General features: G+C 35.6%; 1 protein-coding gene across 3 annotated transcripts in view; it reads left to right on the top strand.

The window, feature by feature from the left end:
* LOC145690442 (uncharacterized) overlaps positions 1-12,486 on the top strand; it is a 49,211-nt gene extending 36,725 nt beyond the window's left edge. For 2 of the 3 annotated variants that reach the window (XM_081765331.1, XM_081765332.1), the window contains one exon: positions 6,368-12,486. In XM_081765331.1, the coding sequence (XP_081621457.1) occupies positions 6,368-9,391 (3,024 nt within the window). In that variant the 3' untranslated portion in view covers positions 9,392-12,486. The remainder of the gene's footprint in view (positions 1-6,367) is intronic. The other variant, XR_014132216.1, reaches the window with a different exon arrangement.
* The last annotated feature ends 10,516 nt before the right edge of the window (positions 12,487-23,002 follow it).

The raw sequence follows: 23,002 nt of genomic DNA on the forward strand, positions 1-23,002 counted from the left end.
ATAAATGATACATTTAGTGTTGTAAAAATGTAATTTACTACTTCATATTTATGATATGTAAAATAAATTTAAAGGAATAATTTTCGATTTGAAGGAGGGCTGCGGAGAATGAACAGTCGCTTCAAGACATCCACAATATCAGTAAGATTGGAAAACTGTTCTAAACGAAATAATTTTTTTGAGAATAGACAACTCCCTGTATCAAGGAAGAAAAGCTTATGAATGTTACGACATCTACTGTTAGAAGTCACTAACATTTTCAGGATCGAAATTCGTTACATCATTACACTTAGCCTTGTTGGTGTAGTAGCTAGCGCTTTCCTTTAGAGCGTCGAACTCAGTGCAGTAGTCCAAGTCCTACTTTAAACTATAGGTCTTAATTCTGTTCATTATTTTTGCTGCTAGACATGAATACTAGTCAATCAACCTATCACTAAAGTCTTGTCTCTCTTCATATTTAGCAGGACTGTTAAATCACTTAGAGATTAAAAGCATTCGAATTATTGCCGTAAAGCTTGAGGGAAATAATTTTCAAGCAGGTTTTTTAAATTAAACAGACCCTATTAGCAGAAAGGTTTCCGTATGACCGTGCTTTCCAAGAACAGGTGTATCAAAATTGGGAAGAATGTTGAAATCGTCAATCGTAGTTACCTGAGAATTCTTGGATCCTGTGAACATAATGATGCTAGAATACTGGTAAGTCATTCAGTCTGACAGTCCGTTACGTCCCAAAGTATATAAAAAGTTTTCACATTGTTGAACAAAAGACAGAGAAATGATTTCGGCGCCAAAGAAGCATCAAATATTCAGTGACGCCTCTAATCCTATATCTGACATAACCGTTTTCAATTACTAGTTTGATCTTAAATGAAGTACGTTGGTCGTCCCAGTTGACAGCAAACGGACAAAATGAGACGCGAGGAGAAAATACTGACAATGTCACATAGGTTGACGAATGCTAAATAGAACTCCGTGAAAGTTCCTGGACAATAAAAATGTTGTGATTCATCTTTTAAAATAGTCTTGTAATACATTGAAATTACCAACCAACAGTTTTATCAAGCCAAATTAAAAGTACATTAAAAAAAATGACATTCATACTTCATTAATTACTCTCAGGGTTTCATATTGTAATTTTTAATAATTATATTTAATGTTAATTTAATTGTACAATAGCCTAATAAGAAATATACAATAAAAAGCAAATAACAAACCAACACTTTAAAATCCACTTTCCTCAATTTTGTGGTTATATCTTCTAGATTATCTTGAATGTTTGTTTATTTATGTATTTATTTTCAGAACATCGTATTCAGTGATCATAATTACAAGTAAATTAATTGATCCTGAAATATAGGAGATCGATGATTATACTTTAAGCAGTTTTAGCTTAGTAAAAGTTCATTCACTAGTAGCAGTCGTAATCATAACACACACACAAATTCTTAATACTATTACAACATTTGGTCACGTTGTTGGCATCATATTATCAGCAGTGATTTTGTAGATTATCAGCAGTATTTGCAGTGCTTCCAACAGTATTGAATTATTCCAGTTGTAACATGAAGTACTTGCAATGAATCATATCATCCGCAAAATCCAGTTCAGTATTTTCAGGATAATACTCGTAAAATTTTTGAGTTGCTTCTTTAATTTCAGTCTCTGTGAGTTCAGAATCACACGAGTAACTCAAGTAGGAAATGAACTACCTTACTTACATACTTCAATATGATGTTAAAAGTTTTGCATGTAACTTATCCTGTATTGGTAAGTAAGTTTCAGCCTATAACTTACCTTGGAACGGAAATTCTTGTGCGTTGTCATTTTTACCTTTTTTTTTTCTTTCTTTCTTAAACGTTCTCTCTTGTTCTCATCGGAGTATTGCTCATCATTTTTCTCGTCGGCCTTTCCCTTGTAATCATCAAACATTCTCTTTCGATGTTAAGAAATCAAGTAGCGATTTCAGAAGACCGATAACAGTTGTTTCATTTTGTACGGATTCTATAACTGGGTTGAGAACTCCATGGCTAAGCAGTAAGCGTACGCGCCATTACCATGGGAGACGCGGGTTCGCTTCCCGGCCGGAGCTCATGTGGTTCGGATTCCACTTTAATCAGTAGGTCCACGTCTCATATAGCCTCGCTGATGAAAGGGACGTTAAACTCCAAATCAACTCAACTCTATAACTGGATTGATTCGGTATATAATTGCATCTTAGAAGCATGTCATGACGACGGTTTTCTTCTGTGACATGTCGTATAGCAGATATTTTTGGTTTGTGGAAATTGTCTTTAGTTTCTGATCCATATCTTCCCCAAAGACTCGAAAGGCATTTGGAAGCTTTTTAGCCCTGGTCGTATCGGCTCTTGTATCATTCACTCTTTAAAAAGCAGAATTTTTACCCTTAAGACATTTGCATCATGAATGTTCAACGGGCTTTTGAGAGTGAAATGAAAGGTTAGTTACAGTTCAAGAATAACCTTCGGGGGGCCCTAAGAAGGCATTAATGGGTTCCACAAGCCAGACCTACCGTGCTTAATGCGGCACTGCTGCTGAGAAATTATCTTATTGTAGTGTTGTAAATAATAATAGTAATAATAATAATAAAGTTCGTATTCGTTCATAAAACTTTTTTTTCTTAAAAACAAACTGCCTCTCGTTTTTTCAAATACCTTATTTTACGGAGTATAAGATGCACTTTCTTTGATAAATTGCCTCCAAAATTCAGGTGCGTCTTATACTCGAAATAAATATAAAAATGTTCAGTGTTTGATTTAAAATTCTCGCCAGTATTTAAAATGGCTATATATTCGATGCCTGGGAAACCTATCTCTATTTGGCAACATTGGATTCAACTGGCAGCAGCAGTGCGACGAATATCAGTTGTGGGGTATAACAAGCTTGCTAACATTGTCTGGCTTTGCGATCTAACAACAAAAATGGTAAAAATGTTACGATAATTTTTTAAAAAGAAATCATTAAAAATTAAGGTGCATCTTTATAGTCCATAGCGTCTTATAATCCGCAAAATAGAGTAGTCATTTGTAGTATATCTAATATCTATATAAGTAAGAAGTGTTTTTATGTAGGTAATTACCATAAAATGCAACATAAATTAAACGCTAAATACTGATACGGTACAAATGTTTTACAATATATATGAAAATCTGAGTTTTAAGTCTCACGGTTATGCCAACTAGGCATTATGCCAAGGAGACGTATACAGTATATATGAGTAGCATTCCTACTAATAATTCGGGTTTCAACAGTGTTTCACCAGCCAAGAAATAAAAGTATAAATGAAAATTTGTTTTTTCGTCAAAGCAGGTCTTTAATAAGTACGAAAATAACTCACGTACAGTATAAAATGCAAATAACTTGTCTACAGGTAAAAACCACTACTAATTTGCCTACTAGTATTTTTCTAAATATAACAAATAATTTGTCGACTAGATACTGTATATATGATATGCAGGGCCGGGTCTACCATATGTACAACACGTGTATTTGCTCAGGGCTCCAAAATCTGTCATAAGTATATTATTTAAATTAAATATTTCTTGTTGGAAACAGACTTCATGATGATGATAGTTAAATTTACTAAGCTAACCTTCTATTTGAATACTACCTTAATAAATCAAGTTTAGGTCACATTAGTTTAAGATCGCATGGGCGGTGCTAAAGCAAATGGTCAAATAAATCCCAGCATAAATTGCTTGATTGTTGTCAAAATACAAGAACTCAATTCTCGAACACGTGTTCCATTTAGTTAGTTATCACACTTCTGGTATGAAAGCTAGTCTTGTCTTTGCCACAAACAAGTTCCTTATCATTGAAGGTGGAAACAAGTTTAAAAAAGAAAGAAAAACGTGTAGAAGGAAAATCAAGAAATAAAGATAAAAGAGGTAGTTGCACTGGAATTACAAACTAATATATTGAGATTGAAACTCGATATTGAATTCTATAAAAAGGGTTACTATCCTTCAGGTGTATTTGCTTTATCTTTCACTGACATAACAGATTATTATTTAAAGAAAAAATACACACAAGAAGATTGTATTTGTAGTATTTAAGTCTTTCTGAGTACGAGTGTACTTTCCCTTCCATTAGTTGTTCATGCTGGAATAGCGTAATTAAAATGGTGACTTTTAAGGTATGTTCTTTCTGGAGAAAGGGGGAGGCGGCAAATTATGCCATTGCACGGGGAAGCAAATTGTCTAGGGCCGGTCCCGGATATGTGCATAAAAGACATGAATATAGGATTACATAATTTGAAGCAATGCAGTGTGTTTCAAAATGAATATTAGGATTGTGAAACTTTGTAGTATCAATTACAATTAACTTACAATTATAAATAATATCAAACGAAAGAGCAACTCAGTTTTGTACACTCAGACTCATGCACTGTTTCGTCTGTCTGCCGTTAGGAAGAGCTAGTGTCAGAGATGGCGACTAGAGAGCAGAAAGCTTTTTGTGTTTTAATTTTACAAACACTAAACCTGTAGTTACAGTGCAATCGTCTGTGTGAAGAATTTAAGTAGACGCTTGCAACTACGTGCTTATCGTTTGCACTTGCTACAAGGTATAAAGCCTACAAACTACGGTTTACGTGCCAATTTTGCAAATGAAATATTTCTACATGATCAAGATTTTCTGGATCGTGCCGTCTTTAGTAATAAATCGACATTTCACCTAAGTGCTAATGTGAACACTCAAAATGTTTGCATCTGGGAATCAGCAAATCCTCAAGAGAGGATACAATTGCAACGAGACTCTCCTAAATTGAGTGTGTTTTGTGCCACATGGCGGAAAGTTTATGGGCCTTTCTCGTCTATCGACTCGATGTGTGACGTGTGACGAATGGTGCTCACATTGAACACTTGTAGCAAAGACTGTTCGAGTTGCTCTTGATGATTTGATGTATTGTTTATAATTGTACGTTAAATGTAATAAGTGCTACAAATCCTTTAAACCCCAGTATTCATTTTGAAACACCCTTTATTTCCCAGCAACACTATTGGAACTAAGATGTAAAAAGAAGAGAGATTTTTTTTATAAACTTATTGTTTACAACAACGAGACTATTAGTAGTCGGGACTATAACTACTACAACACGAGCTACTAATGAAAAAATGTAATCAAATGTACAATAATCACAGGATTTGTAAGTTACGAGGGGTTCGACTCAAGTTCTGCTGATTATTTCACTAATCTGCAATATAAATCAATAAATAATAGCTACCAGAAAAAAGCAGACATTTGAAAAATCATAAAAAAGAACGATGTTTTTTATTGAAAAAAAAAACTTCATAGAATTTTTTTACAACACTATCTCATTGAAATTTCCTAACGTATGGTTGTGAAGTATTTCTTGAAATAAATACTGTAAGCTGTTCTATACGAAAATAATACATTATAAGTATAGTTTCATAGTATAGTTCATAGTATATCGTCTTCATTAACTACTAGTGAAATGTACTTATTTAAATGTCCTATGTATTTTTTATATAGAATGTGAATGCATAGCGGTCTGTAGTAGTTTAAGAAAGCCATACGATAGAATTAAGTGGATATTCTATAAGTTTGCTGCATTAATGCTAAGATACTGTTTTGTACTAGAAGTATCGTTATAAGAAGTAACAAAAGAAAAACTGAGAATTTCAAACAGCGAACTGTGAGCTGCGTTCATAAGTCTTGTTTCTTTTTTCATTCCTTCCCCTCTTACTCAGAATGCGTTGTTGTCAACCTTACAATTTTAAGGGACTTATAAAATTTTACTTGCGCATTTATAAATTGGAGAAGATTACATAGTAACTGTACTTTGTCAGTAACTTGGTATGCAGTTGATCAACATTAGTTTCAGGTTCTTCGATATGGAAATCACATAACCAGATAATTAGTGATAAGTTCGTTAGTTACTGACGAAAGAATAAGTAGTTAGTAACTATGTTTTGCTGGTGACTGCTTAAAATTAAACCTAAATTAAAAATGTAACTATTCTTCCCACTTTTGTTTCGATATAAATGGTGTCCCCGTTTAACATAAATGATCAGCGCGATTGCTTTTGGTGTACACAGTCCGGGATTCGATTCTTGCAGGGGCTCAGTATTTTAGCGATGTGTTGACTCAGTATCGTGAGATAGATGGGAAGGCAGTCCATAGGTAGCGAACTTCTGTCGGGAATGCCAGAAGTAGCAGATGTGTTGGCCAGAATGTAACCTATCTGAAACCAATTGATTGTTTATAAATTTTTGTAGGCTATAATGACAGTTCCTAATATTTTATTTATATTTGTTAATATTATTTTCTTAATCATCGTGAAGGTCACTATAAATATCTAATTGCAATATGTTTTTCTCTCTCTTAGGAGGATGGATTAGATATAGTGAAACATGAGCCCGGAGAAGGAAACACAGAAGAGAATTCGGCTGACTCCAATGCTTTCCCCGGAGACGATCTGGAAGAGAAACTTGCTCGCATATTGGGAGAGGAGCCAAGTGTTGTTGGTTCCCAACAAACCTCCGGAGTAGCCGCTACTAATGCAGAAGCGTCACCAGCCACAGCAGCAGAGAAGGAAGTTAACACTTCACCTAAGAAGGATCAAGCACCACCTGAAAAGAAAAAATTGTATAAATGTTCTAATTGTAATTTTAAGTCGTTCAATTTAAGTGATGTGAAGCCTCATATTGCTACATGTGGTAAAACTCCCCCTCAGAGTCAGTTTAAATGCGGAATGTGTAACAAACTATTCTCCAAGCGTGCTGACGTTAAAGAACATGTTGTGGAAGAGCATTTGAAAAAATGGACTTGCCATTTCTGTGAAGAAACTTTTGCCGATGATGCTTCTTATGCTTCTCACATGCAAACGCATATCACTTCCGATTCTAGTAATGATGCTGCAACAGGAGAGGAAAGAATGGATACAGATCTAGACGCTCCAAGAACTGAAACTATGCAGTCCTATGAGTGCAGTGTTTGTGAATTTCATACAGTCAACAAAGCAATATTTGATGCACATTGCAAGAAACATGTAACCTTACGAGCATTCAAGTGCACAGTTTGTGGACAAGTTTTCGAGAAGGAAGATCACCTAAATATCCACATGAAGACTCATAAGAAGTTAATATTCAAGTGCGGACTCTGTTCAACTCTGTTTAAGGTGAAGGCTGACCTAGTGAAACATTTACAGAACCACAGGAATGCCTCAGCTGGACAACAGGGTGAAACAAATTCAGAAATAAATAAAACACCTGGACTTCCCACAGAAGATCAGTCGGGGGCCCCTGGTGGCCGACCTTCACAGTCATTTAAACTTTATAAATGCACACGGTGTACTTTCCAGACGTATTCAAAACCTGATATTAAAGCACATGTAAAAGCTCACAAAATGAACTTGGAAAATGCCGAGAATAAAGAACCAGCTCCTGCAGATACCAGTAATCAGAATAAGTGTAATACTTGTTCACTGACGTTCCTGAATGAAACTTTGTTTCAGCAGCACATGAAACAACATGAAATCCAAAACCAGCAAACAGCACCAGGAGACTTAAATATGCCAAGTCTGTTGGATGAAGGAACAGCCGCGGAACAGAGTGGAGTTGCTTCAAATCAAGAGGAGGGAAATGCTGTCCTTAGTGAAGCTGAACGACCAGGCGAATTAAGTGAGGAATTAGAGCAGAATAAGACCATGGAAGATCAAATGATCGACTCTGCATCTAATAGCCAACCTTTTCCTGAAGAAACAAAAGATTCTGGAGGTGAGATGTCAGAACCAGCAACAAGTGAACTTCAAGAACAAAATACGGAAAATGAACAGACGGATGTGCATAGCCAAGATAAGGAAAAGACATGCAAAGATGGAAATGGGTGCGGGACACCAGTGAAGTCAGTTGGAGGCGAGTCTTCATTTCCAGTCGGAATGAACTTAGGCATGGCAAATGTTGATACGTCCAAACAGCAGCAGAAAGATAGCACGAACTCAGAATCTAACAAAACAAAATTGTTTGTTTGTGGAATGTGTGGTTATAGGACATTAGATAGAGGAAGCCTGAATATGCATATGAAAGTACATGGAAATGATAAAACATACAAATGCTATGCATGTGGCAAAGTAGTAGAAAGTCCTCAAGATTTAATGAAGCATTTGAGAACTCATACTATTTGCATGTACTGCAATGAAGAAGTGAAGGACAAAATTGCTTTAGAACAGCACGTGGAAATGCAACATCCAGATAAAACTCAACAATGCAGGTTTTGTTTGAAGATGTACCCAACAAAAGAACTACGACAACAACACGAAAAGAAACACGAACAGGAGCAGTTGTTTGAATGTGCAGAGTGTAAAAAGAAATTCCCATCACAAGCATCACTTCAGAAGCATCAAGAAATTTCTCATAAAGCACGAGAAATTCCTGCAATTGCAGAGAAACCACAAGGAGAAAAGAGGGTGCGTCTAGTAAAAAGATACAAATGTTCTCAGTGTGGTAAACTTCTTCGAAATAAAAGGCTGTTCCGACAGCATCTGAAACAACACACTTCTCTTTCCAGAGTGGAGTGTACTCTGTGCGCTAAAGAATTTAAAACATTCGTTGCCCTTGAGAAGCATATGAATGAACATAATGAGAAGCACCATTACACATGCAAACTATGCAATAGAAAGTTCGTCTTCTACAACTCATATATATTGCACAGAAAGTGGCACAAGAATCCTTTTGTCTACAACTGTAATGTATGTAGCAAGAAATTCAGTACATTTTCCGAGCTGAATGTTCATAAACGTAACCACAGTGGTGGACAGTTATATAAATGCCCTCACTGTTTGGTGTCGTTTGAAGATAGCAGAAATTTACAAAAACATTTGCTGACGCATACTGATATCTACCCATATATTTGTAAGATTTGTCAGATGGGTTTCGCTAGACGTTACAGGTATGGAAGGCACATGTCAGTGGTACATGCGGACAACAGTATGTTGATTAAGGTTAAGAGGAGGAAAACAAAGGAAAGAACTTCTCGTCTAAAGAAGGAGGCGTTGGCGAAAAGAAGTTCGAATAATGCCTCTGCACAGGAGGCAGAGAAAAAACTTCTGCCCGAGAGTAGTCATCCAAGTGCTTCCTTCGATGGGGAAATGATGGACTCTATTCTAGACAATCCAGAATTATCATCTTCGTCATCGAGGGTGGTAGATGACATTGCAATGGACAATGAGTCTAGGGAAGCAGAGATGTCCGTAGCAGATTCTTCCAGAATTGAAGACGTGATGAAGGAAGCTGGTATTGAGATGAGTGATTCCAGAGTTGTCAACATTGTGGTTGAAGATTCCGGTCAAGCTGTGTCTGCTGTGAATTTGGAGGAAAACTCAGCAATGATTTCTGATTTATGGTACCAGTAAGAATGTTTCGTCGTCATCGGCTAAATGATTTGTATTAGAAATGAAATAAGTGAAAACATTGAGCATTTAGAACAGGAGCACATAATTCTTTGTTGATTATTGCAATTTTTTCTTATAATTTCTGTTAATATTCTATGTGTAGGTAAGCGTTCAGTACTTCCTGTGTTTTTATCCAAGAACTTCGTTGCGTATTCAGTTTCCTTGCACTCCCAAGTGATTCATGTAATTGTCCGAAATGAAAACTTGCCAGTTTTATTTTTCCACTGTAACATAAGTAGAGTCCGCTCAGTTTGTTCGTGGACACTTCCTAAGTTGTAAAAGATACGTTATTGTATTTTGTTTAGATAAATGTTCGTTTATTTGTGAACATTAGAACAATGCCGTATAGAAGTCTGTTGATCTAACTCAATCAGATTGGAAACATGCTAGCATCAACTTCCGTTTCTGTAACTTGCTGAGTGACTGAGTTTGATGAACAATAACAGTTGTAAAAACCCGTTTATAGTTTGTAGTGGGTTAAGAAATGAATAAGTATGCGTGATTAAGAAAAAAAAATATATGATGAAAAAATAATGACTACTGTTTTTTAGATGTTGAAGCTGACGTACCACTTGATTAGGATTAAAGCATGTTCTGGGTTTTATTTAATACTGATATTACTTATTTCCTTATTTTGTGTTTACAAATGTGATTACATGTCTTCAGAGAAGACAGTGTTACAGGTTCATCGTAAAACATCCTATACTCTATAATGTGTCTACATATAAGTAAAATGAGCGATACCCGTATGACTATCTTTGAAAACATCAGAATTGTTAAATCACTGAATGGTGGTAGTGAATGTGCGTGGTTTCTTTATACATAAATGTAAGATATTAGTAAAAGTACTGATATCTTTGCAAATTACCAAAAGTTCCTACTGTCACACGCAAATTGTCAGAGAACGAATGAAATTAAACAGATTTCATAAACATTGATATGGCCTATTTTGTTCTTAAAGTTAACTACTAAATTTAAAAGTTAACTAACCAACTTGGTTAGTTACGTCGGCGGTAGCAGTGAATTGTAGTAATTTGAGTAAAGATGAGTAAAAGATCACACTAATTTGAAAATAAAATGGAATCTTATCATCCCACATGTATAATTTGGGAGATAGGCGATAGATTCAAGTGATTAGAAAATACGAAGTATTCATAAGATCCCAGGGAACACAAGCAAGTGTTTGTGCAGCATATAAACCTAAGACCGTCCTAATATAGAATAAACTTGACCGTAGAGTTCAGTGGTAAGCTCAACACAAAGAAGCGGGACTAAGGTCAGTCTAGTCGGTGTAATGTGTCCCAATAGCTTGTATATTAAGTTGTGCAAGAGAAGCGTTGTTACGGTCAGTATTATGTTAGTAAGTGGAGCATTATTAAATAACTTATGTCAAAATTCTAAAGGCTGAGGAAAATAATGATAGGCCGTCGAAAATTGAGATAACACGCTAGAGTAAATTACTGGCCTGTTATAATTATCTGTATGAACATTCCTGCGACTAAAACTTAAAGTTGAGAATTCCAAGTAAATTAAATTCACGGTAATATAGAGTGAAATGGGGGACATTTCTTGGTGTCCTGATTAAATTGATGTATATAGAATGCGTTATGTGCATGTCATTTTTACAATTTTTTTTAACAGGTCAAGACTAATGTATTTAAAGACGACGTTTATTTGTCTAGATGTATCTGTTTAATTTTTTCTTTATGTCTAGTTTAATTTTCGTTCTATTTGCTGGGATTTATCATAACGCAACTTCCGTCTGTAAATTTGTATTGTGCCTATGATGTTTTTATTTGGTATGTATATAGGGACAGCCATTATAAAGAGTTTCTAAGCATTTAAATAATAATAATAATAATAAAGACCGTTTAGCATCTACAATTGAAGTCTACAGTAAGATGGTCCTTTTTTTCAATTCAAAAATGAATAATTTTAGAGGAAAAAGGAAAATTTTACAGCAAACTATATTATCATGTTGAGTATAAAATACCATATTTTGTCTAAAACCTAGTTCAATTATTATCACTGATGGAGTGTATAATTAATGTAGGAGTATTCTGCAACCTTTAACTTAGGCTGCGAATCCGCCACAACAGAAGCATTGGCAAGAATAATCATAACACAAACAAAAGTAAAAAGGATGATTCTTGAAGAGAAGATACTTAAGAAAACAGAACCTCTCAGTCTTAGTTAACAGGAATATATATAATTTGGAAATGCCTCGTTGGATTTCAACATTCCTTTTGTTTAATATTCTGTCATATAAGATATATACGTAGGAAAAATAGATGAAAAGTTCACCTTCGCTACTGATACACATTTCTTCAATGCTTCTGATGGGTGCCTGTGGCTGTGTTCCTCAATATGTTGGGATTCAATCCTCCATTGCAATTCCATTTACCTCTCAACGTTGTATATTATGACACCTCTACTATGCATTATATTCCAACTTGGAAAACCTGATGATATGTTACTTTTCTTGATTCATCCTTTACTTTTAAATTACACTCAAATTCTGATTAAAAGTTCCGCCTCCAGAGTACTTTACTTTGCATAATTAAAGCCTTTCTTTAAAAAAAAAAAAAAATGTCTCGTAACAGATATTAATCATCAGTCTGTACTTTTCTCAAGTATTCCATGTAAGAACTATCAATGTTAGTATTACCCTACTAAAAATTATATTTTAAAAAAAATACAATGGATTCGTTTTTACAAGTGATAACTTCTTTTTGAAAGTTTTCATTGTTTTGGTAAACGTTATATTGTGATTTCATACTCCAAATAAAATCTCATGGAATAGAATACGTGACAGTTTTTTAAATGTATCTCATTATGAAATATGCCTGCTAAGAAGTGGTCGTACGTAGGAGCCTGTTGGAAACAGTCGACTGCTATAACATTTAACACTTTGTTAAGGGTAGAAAACAATGATAAAGTTACCCAATTTTGGAACATTTTTGAACACAGAGAAAAGTATGTCGTCGTCTCTGTTTAATATCTTAGCGTTGTTGTTAATAAACATAAACATTAAAAAAAAAAAAAAAAAAAAAAAATGAAATACACACAAAATCATGATATTTCTATATAAATTGCACGGTGACGAACTAAGAAAATAAAACATACTTTCATAGAATATAGAAGTTGTATGCATAATAGATCGATTTCGTTGTATTGTAGCGTCTAACAGATGTACAAATAAATAAATAACAACGTTAATTTCGTGTCTTCATATGAGTAATATGATAATTTGAAATGTTTATATAATAAAAAATTACACCCATAATATTAAGTATTCTTTACTTTGTGCGAGTGTGTCTTAGTGGTATTGTTAGTTTTGTTAGGTTTCTAAAACTGTTCACAAGGGATAAACATTTAAAAAGAAGAATCTCATGTGTAGTGTTAATTCTTTTCCTTTAATCTGTGTGAGTGATCCAGATTCGATCCTCGCTGAAAAATACAGCTCCAATTCCATAGTTAACGGTAATTCTCTCTCCTGCTCAAAAGCTTTAAATTACAAATCAACATTTTTATATACTGATATCAAGTCATTGACCGATCAAGAACATGCTGATACACACACACACACACACACACACACATATATATATATATATATATATATATATATATATATATATATTAATATATAAAACCTTTTGTCAGCGGTTCATTCATTCTCCTTTACCTGTATGGTGTCTTTTAGGTGTCCAACTTAGTTTCAAATGTGTATGTCCAAGATGCAAGATAGAAGGGTGTCCAGGTTTACAAGGGTTTCTAATACACATAAATCAATGAGATTTTTTTTGGTTTTGAAGAAGTGTCCAAGTTGAGGGGTTTCACTGTACAATGATTTATTGGACCAGTCTCGTTTTCTTTTTGTCATATCTCGTGTATTAGGAACTGCAGGTGTCCAACTTAGATGGGTTTCACCATACTTAGAGAATCAGTTCTCCGTAACATTATCACCTTCAAAGTAGTCCCCGTCAGCTTTCACACACTTCTACATTCGGTGCTGCCGTTGCTGGTAACAGTTCTGGAACGAGGATTTTGGAAGGCCCTTCAGGAGATTATCCGTTTCTGCCTGAACCTCTTCAACTGAGGTAAAATGGGTTCCCTTTAAGCAAGATTTAACTTTAGGGGGGGGGAGTCGCATGGAGCCAAATCAGCTGAATAAGGATGATACCCATCACTAATGTTTTTCCTTGTTAGAAACTGCTTGATAGATAGAGTCGTGTGAGCGGATGCGTTGTCCTGGTGCAACAGCCATCCATCACTCCACAAGTGTGGCCTTCTTTTTTCTAATTTTTTCACGAAGTCTTTTTAGCACTTCAATATAGTAGTGTTGATTAACAGTATGACCACTGGGAACCCACTCAACCATTACAATTCCATTGGTGTCGAAGAAGACAATTAACATTGCCTTGATTTTTTTAAAGGTCTCAATTTCCCGCGTATTTCTCCCCTGCGGTACACGACACAGACGTGCGAATGTTACAAAAAAAAAAAAATGCTTAATTCCGAACAAAACAAGGTATCAACCATGATCCTGGAGTAAATAGTCTTGGTGCTAAAATTCATTTACTATTTTTTCTGGACCCATTTTTTTCCCTAGTAACTAATCTATTGTCATTCAGTAAGCTCTAGTATCAAGACTTAATCGTAGGATCATAGTTCGTATGTCGTTGTGTTCGTAATAAAGCAATGTTTCCAACTGTATCACTCAAATTTCCCTATTATGTGCTAGAAGTGGAAAACTCCCGCTCAAATTGGAAAAAAAGATTTGCCAGAAAAAAAAAAACACTTTCGGGAATTTGTTCCCCCGGGCACATGCTAGCGCCACGTGAGTGGTACAGTTGGAAACGTTGCTTCATTACAAAGTACAAACCACGATCCTACAATGAACACTTGACGCTAGAGCTTACTGAATAACAATACATTAGTAATTATTACCCAAAAATGGGGAGGGAAATTTAGTAAATTAGCTCTAGCACCAAGACTATTTATTCTAGGATTATGGTTTGTAGCTAATTTTGTTCGTAATCGTACCACTTGCATGTTTCTATCGTATACCTGAGGGGAGGAATTCCCGCCCAAAATGTATAAAGTAACGGGAAATTCAAATTTTCAAAAATTCCCTTTTTCGGAAATTTATCTCCTCAGGTACATGACAGAGCAACGGTAGTTGTACCGTTGGAAACTTATCATTACGAACAAAATGAGGTACGAATCATGATCCTACAACAAATAGGGATGACACTGTTAGTTACTTTACTAAACACATTGACTAAAAATGTGTAATAGGGGAGAAATTCAGAATTTTCTTGAAAAACCTATATTTGCCCTCCGATCATGGTTCGTACCTCATTTTGTTCGGAATGATGCTAGGTTTTAAACGGTACCACTCACATGTACCTGAGGGGAGGAATTCCCGAAAAAGGGAAAATCCCCTCTTCTACTTTGGGCAAGATATTCCCGCTTCTGGTACATAATAGGGAAATTTGAGTGGTGCAGTTGGAAACATTCCTTCATTACGGACACAGTGAGGTACGGACCATGATCTAGGATTAATAGCGATGTGTCAGGAGTTAAAAAAAGAAGTTCTAAAATTTACCCTTTTCTTTTTTCTTTTGTCCATATTTGTGACGTCACTGCCCCCAGGCATCGCACGCGTGACTGCAATATGCCCGTGAAACGTAGTCTTTGATGCTTCTTCGCTTGAATAAATGCAAAAAGAAAAACTGTGTGAAAAGCTCTACTAGAGATTTGTAAAGCAAATTCCGAAGGTCGATACCATGGTACGGATCTGTACCAAAAGTTCCCCAAGAGTTAAACAAATCGAAAAGGAAGCACAGTATTGCAGGAAGAAGTTTTAAAACGCGTGGTTGCTGTTATAAAATTTTTAGTGTAAAACGGATTAACATCCGAAGGTAAAAGATTTGATAGGAGAGCTAAATAATGGAATTAGTAGCACAGTTTGATCCATTTTTGAAAGGACACAACAAAATATGGAAATCACGGAAAGGGGCACATATCTTACTTGTCACAGACGGTATATAATAAACTTATTCACGTCATGGTTTTAGAAAGTATTAAAGAAAATTGTGACAGAAATTAAGAAGTCAGAGTATTATGCATTAATTTTGGATTCGACAGTGGACAGTGCGCGTATTGATCAACTTTATGTAATTATTCGTTATTGTGTCGAAGGAAAGTTGTACGAGCGTTGTTTATCATTCATTCCCATAAAGCGCCACACTGGGAAATCTTTGTCAGATATTATCTTAATTCTTGAACAACATGGCTTAGATATAACTCATTGCCAAGGCCAGAGCTACGACATTGCTGCAAATATGTGTGCGCGATACAATAGTTTGCAAGCAAATATTGAAGAAAGAAAAACAAACAATTGCCTTCTCCATGAGCTTCTTATGCTCTAAATTTAGTTGGTGTGCGTGCAGCACAATGTTGCTTGCAAGCTGATTTTTTTTTTTTTTTTTTTTTTTTGTAAGTTTCTTTCTCAAGTTCTAGACAGGTGGAATTTGCTGTGTTCGGGTGTTAAACCAAATGAAAACAATCGATCCTAATATCACTCAGTGATACTAGATGGTGAAGCCATGCTGAATCATGTAAGGCTGTATTTTAAATTTTCAAACAATAACGAAGATCCTTGAGGTGATAAGCAAGAATGAAGAAGAGCGCACCCATACTCGACGAGATGCAAATATTCCTCACACACAGATGATGAAATATGAACTGCACTTGGGTTGTTTTGTGACAGAATATTAACAAGGTTTAATGAAACCAGCAACTACTTGTAAAAGCCTGGCTTAGATATTGTAACAGCAGTTAATTTGATGAAAAGTCTGGAAATTTTCGTATCCTCTCTAAGAGACAAATGAAAATGATGCACCTGAAAGCAGCAGAACCAAAAGGTTCCCTGAACGCAATGATGACATTCATTTAACACGAAGGAAAATTTTCAAAGTTGAGACATTTACCGTTATTATCGACATACTTCTTGTCGAAATCAAAAGAATTGCAGCATATGAACACGTCTGTTCTATTTTCCACTCTATTCCAAAATTAGGACGGAAATATGTCATGAAGGTATCCAACAATTCATTACAGTTCACAAGGAGGGCGTGGAAAATGAAAATATAAAAGATGAAATCACTCATTTCTCTAGCATGCCAAGTGAACTTTGTGGTGGGCAAACACCGTGTGCGTGGGTTGTCTCGGGGTTTTCCCGTTTCCTCCCATTTCATTCATTACTCATCATCACCGTCTCCTTTAGCCTAACGGGCATAACTGTGGGGACGTAAAACTAAAAAATTTCATTTTTATTTCTCTAGCTATATTACGAAAACGCAGCTTGAAGCTCAAGATAAGACAACATGTTATAAGCATATTTATAAAAATGATTTGCAATCAGTTTTTTTCCCGATAGTTTTATTGCTCTTCACCTGTATCTAACACTCACTATTTCTAGTTGTGAGGCTAAAAGAGCATTCTCAAAATTGTCATTCATCAAAAACTCTCTACGAACTGCGTTAAAGGAAGATAAATTGAATGCATTATCATTCTATCGTCAGAACATGACATAACGGGAGAACTGGACTTTTCTGAAACGATTACAAAGTTGCTGACTGAACTGAAGCAAGAGGCACTGAAAGCAAGAAAGAAGCAATTCAGTATATGAAAGTAGGCTTATTTTAACATACTTCCTTAAACAGAATGTAAGTGTTTCTATAACATGTAATTAGTGGTTCCAGATACTTTTTTTTTTCTCGAAAAGACATTTATTCATGAAAATGGAAGTGAAATACCTGCAACTATGTTAGAGTCACTTTTAATGTGTACGTAATTAAAATGAACAAATCAAGGAAGAAGAGTTATTCTCAATAGAAACAATAATGTGTCCTGTCTCCTGTTCATGGAACTAGGATAAGATAAGATTATTATTATTATAGTTACAATATGCGGCTTTCCCTTTTATTATTTGTGTTTTTAAATGTGACCTAATATGCAAACTAGACTCTAATATGCAAACTCTATACCTAGGTACTAGAGTTAAGTGTTATACATGTTTGTGTGCCTACTAAATGATCTTCGTATTTTCCACATGACTAGGGGAGGTGGAGCCATAATGGACACCTTAAGATTGAAATACCAACGTTCCTGTGAATGGAAAGTCGATGATTTTTCAGTACAATATACTTTATTTTTTCTCCTACAAATGTAAACACAGTAGGTGTATGGCATGAACTTTTGACCAAACAAGTTGTATGTGCAAATAAATTGACCTATTGTGAATGATCGTTTTATCCTACCCACTGGTGAAAATGGCCCCACCCTTGTTGGAACATATATACATTAACCAAAATTATGTTGTTTCGATAAGGAAATGCTATTTTCCTTACTCATTTTGAAAATATTAATGAAACAATTAGTTGTACAACTATAAAACAATGTGCGGAAAACTATAAAAGCGAAAATAATACTTAAATAAAACTAAGTGAAGAAGAAAATACAAAGTGGAATAGAAAGTCTATCAATAAATTTTCTAGATTAGGTCTCTAACATACACAGATGTTACCTCGGTCACAGGAGCACTGGCCTTCATAGTCAGTGTGTTAAGAAATAGCCTACTGTGTGTATCGATAGTTGTGCATTCCGCGCTATTGTGACTACATGTGACACCCCTTTTGCGATTCCAACATGAACGACTAGCTTGATTGACATGTGCGTTTCCAGATTGGAAGAACATCAATGGAAAACGAGGCAAGATCAGAAAGACTTCAAACGAGCTCAACACAGAAAATGTCTAAACCGTGTGTTCTTCGACAAGCCTCATGCACAAGTTACCGAATGCCACGATAGCTTGTTCATGTAGCAATCTCAAAAGGGGACGCACGCAGTCACAATAGCACGGACTGCATAACTATTGATATAAAGAGTAGGCTTTCTCTTAACACCTATGTCTCGTGGTACACTGACGTGTTAGAGAACTAGTCTCAAAACTGCGTGAAACTTTAGATTTACAATTAAATGTTCTACAGAAATTTGTACAGCAGTCATTCCAGAAAATCCTGTCTATCGCCATTGAAGCACTATGTCACGCACAAGTCACAGACATACAGCTCACAGATGACGAGAAGAACCCTAGCAGAAGTAGTGTGACGTAGGTATGGGCTCGCCCACTTTTCGCACGGGGGTTTCAAATGACACCACGGAATAGCATACAAATAATTGCCCGAAGTAGCAGACGACATCTAAGTATAGACCACATCTCAAAAACCGAAAATGGACTTGACCGTGTCGTTGGCCTTTCCCCACTGCCTCTGTTTTAGGGCTCTTCTCGTCATCTGTGAGCTATACTTCATCCTCTGCACCTGCTCCGGCACACTCGTCGTGTGGCCATTCTAAACAACGATCGTAACGAATCCACCCCCTTATCACACTTTGATCGCGCGAATGTGTCACAACAGAATATACATGTCATTGCCATCTTCTACTAGATGCTATTTCTCCCAACAGCTTCGTACAATTCGCTCGTATGCGTGATGGATTACCCGATTTCATATCTCCCACTCCATTATTCTTTTGTGTATTTTCAAGATAATGCTTATATCGAAACTAAGGCACATCCTTCTCTGCGTTTCACTCCCCGTCTTTGTTGTAGAGACGTACATATGGGAATGAGGCAGATGTTCTTAGGACTAACAACAGTGTTCTGAGCAGAGTCCTTCAATGAGTCAGGTGTTGAGGAAGCTGTGTTCTGAATAGATTCCATCGGCGGTTCAGATGTTGGAGGAAGGCTAGGCACATGAACGTCATCAGAAGGTCCAACAGAGTCAGAGGAGAGCAATTGGGGCGACGTTGTTGCTCGTACATATCCCGCACGCTGCATGCCTTCAGCAACTACTGTGATTTCCACCGTTGGCACTCTGTTCTCTTGCACCGTGACTTCTGACGGCAAAAAACTACGTCCGTAAACACATGTGGATCATACGAGAAAATACCACATTGACGAAAAAAGCAATGGTTGTGTTGGGCGTCGCAGGGTATAGTACGCTGCTCAATTCGTCACGCAGTATGTTGGTACCCTGTACAATTTTAAGGGACCATTTTGCCCCAATCCTGATATAACTTTCGAAAATCCTTTACCTGCTATTCGCAATCTTCCACAAGGAAATCATTCTTGATTGTTTGATGGCCAAACCTTTCTCACTATCTATGCGTCAATGCGTGTAACAGGTTTTATGCAAGTAATAACTTTTTTTCAGCAACAGGTAGAATATTCACTTGATACCTTATATCGACGTACCATAAAAATGGTTTTCTCCGCTTATTTCACACGCTATTGTAGATAGCGACGTCTCCCTTTCTCAACACTTTGCGCTACTCTAACTACGGCTTGTGCAGTTCTCTATCACCAGAGGAACATCGTCATATACCGAGGTGACCATCTTGCCCCGGAGATCATTATGTCCCATCTCCCCTACACACAAAGGGCTTTCTATCAGACTTCACCTCCCGCCTCTTATTGCTCTTAAATGAACCCTGGTAATTAAAGATAAGCAATGAGCATTGCACATAATTGATAACCTGTTTTTGTGCAAAAATTGGCGATTAAAAATTACCTACAGCTAGCAACCCTGGAATCCTCGTGGAAAAACAAGGATGCTTTACAGCAAATGTTCGAAGTGGCTACCGCTTTCTTGTAAACACAAATTTACACGTACCATGTTTCTTGACACCTTTTCAGGAGTGTTCTTGGTGATTAATTGAATTTTTGTTTCAATGTTTGTCTTCAGTTCCTCAGTGGTCCTGAGGTTATTCTTGTAACCACATTTTTTTTAGGTAACTCTATAAGAAAAAGTCAGGTGATGTTAAGTCCGGAAAATGGGAGGGCCACAAATGTTTGAAGATAATCTGATTACCAAGAACTTTCCCTAACATTTCTAATGCTGCTTGTAGACGATCCAAGAAAGCTTGAACAAGACCACTTAATACCTCAAATTTACACGTTCAAAGGAGTATTGTTTGAGACACTTGAACAAGAGTTTCGAATTGACTTGAAACAACTTTTACACGATCATAGAGGCATTTAATCTGTTTTATATTCTTGTTAATAGATGACAGTCCAAAACAATAGACTGTAACTATGAAAACAAGCGAAACTGCGTACTGATTTAGTTCAGACCTGCACATGAATAGCTATAATATTAGCATATTTTTCGCAACTTTCTGCAGGCATTTGTAATTTAATAGATTATATTAAATAATTTAGAAAACAAGTCAATTGATTTTGCAGCAATCCCATTTGAAGTTTAAAGAAAAGGCTGAAATCACAGAAAACCAAACGAAGCAATGATAATATTTTTCTGTTACAAGACTTACCTCCCATATCCGCATCAGACTTTCTTCACAAATCTTTCCCTGTTTTGGTACTGGTTAAGAATAACCCGTCAACGAATAGTAATATTACTGTTAAAATGTGAGTGTGTATGAAGAATTATCTGAGATACCGTTATAATTCCCACTGTCGAAACATGCCTGTATAATGTAGGACAGTATTTTATGTTTAGAAGTTTAATGTTACCAGTATCAAATAATTACAAGAGCTATAGTTCAGTTTAAATGAGTGAATATGATGTAAAGGGTTTGTTGCACTATTCTCATTTATACATAATTTTTATTCTTGTACTATAACCTCCGTCGATGACGCGCCTGCTCCGTACGGACGTACTTTCCCGTGGATCCCCTTCAATGCTCCTGCCCCGACACTGTTAAATAGCATCTCGATTTTATTTATTTATTACTATTATCGCACAGTCTTGTATGTAGCATATGTTAGGAAGCACATTTGTACCTTACGAGAAAGCACTGGTAAAGTTAATCTGCACACGTGAATGCAATCTTTACCTTAAGAAATAACTTCTAAATACTACTAACTTCCAAATACTACGTGTGGATTTCATGATAAAATAATTAGATTACAATAGGATAACATGTAATCATTTCCAGGATACTTCAGTTTGCGAGCATATTATCAATCTGTACGCAATTATTTGATATTATCAGAGATTAATGACAATACAAAACGTCTTATTAAATCAAGAAAAGTCAGTTATATATATATATATATTTTTTTATTTAATGGTCTCTTCTTGCTTAATCTACACCCGGTATTCTTGTATATTAAATTCTCAAATTAATACTTATACTTCTCATTGCCTCAAAATTTAACAAAAGTTATGGGCATGCAAGCACTATAACTATATAAATCCTGAATATTATCAATAAAAAATACTAACAATATCTCCCGACGCAAATATTAGCTTTTGTTTATTATAATACACACTTGGAATATCAGATAATTATGGAAAAGAGTACCGAAAAGATATTTATTCAACTGCAGCTCTGTCTCACGACGCCATCATACTTGTTTTTTATATTCCTGCACTCAACTCGATCGCTAATTGACTATTGAATGCTCTTGAATTGGATTGTTTAGAACAGGGCCGAAACGAAATTTCTTGAACGAAACTACTGAATTCAAGACAAAAATGACGTCAGTGCTGACGTCTTTTTTATCAAATAGTCTTGAATGGTCTTGAACAAGAGTCTTGTTCAAGCTTTCTTGGATCGTCTACAAAAAGTATAATGTATCATTTTAAGTGGTGCCAAGGTTAATAGCTGTAGGTGAATCATTTTGTATCGCAAATTTTTGCTTAAAAACTGAGGTTATCAATTATTTGCAAATTCTCATTGCTTATCATTAATTAGCCTAAAACACGCCTGTTGCAGGGATTTTGTGACAATAGTGTTGGCAGGTGCCGCGTTTCTGTCAAAAACACCCATTTTAAGGACTGGCATTAAAGTCTTTTTACATAGCAACACTGCATCAACTTTGTAACATTTTCGTACTAATGGATAAATGTTGATGCATACTGCACATATATATAGAGGGATTTATCCGCAGGAAATCAGTTTTCTGCAACTGGATATTGATTTTCTTCAGTTTGTACATTTTTATTTCACACTCGGTAATTTGTTTAGTTACTGCATAAAACTTTACAAATTCCGACATTGGTCATGATCTCAAAAATATCTACATAGAACACGCTTACATTTGTTTCAAGTCACAGGTCTTTATCGTTTTTGGTTCAAAAGATATACGCAATCAAACTTGGGTTGCAACTTTACGGACACACTTTAGTTGTCTTGGACTTCGTTCGTGTTTCGGTTTTCGGTATTAGGCGATATTTTTTGATATTTTGGTTTTCGATATTTCGGTTTCGCGTATCGTTCAGTATTTCGCTTTTTCCGTGTATAGATATTTTTCGGTTTTCAAAACACAGAAAGTCGGTATTTAAATAACCTCAATACCGAACACCCTAGGTCATTTATTTACTTTTATTATTATTATTATTATTATTATTATTATTATTATTATTATTATTATTATTATTATTATTATTATTATTATTATTATTATTATTATTATTATTATCAATTTTCAGCGTGTGGGAATTTTTTAAAGTATGAGGGAAAATTTGAAAG

The sequence above is a fragment of the Thermobia domestica genome, chromosome 7 (assembly GCF_964235325.1).
Source record: "Thermobia domestica chromosome 7, izTheDome1.hap1.1, whole genome shotgun sequence".
In the NCBI taxonomy this organism is placed as follows: Eukaryota; Metazoa; Arthropoda; class Insecta; order Zygentoma; family Lepismatidae; genus Thermobia; species Thermobia domestica.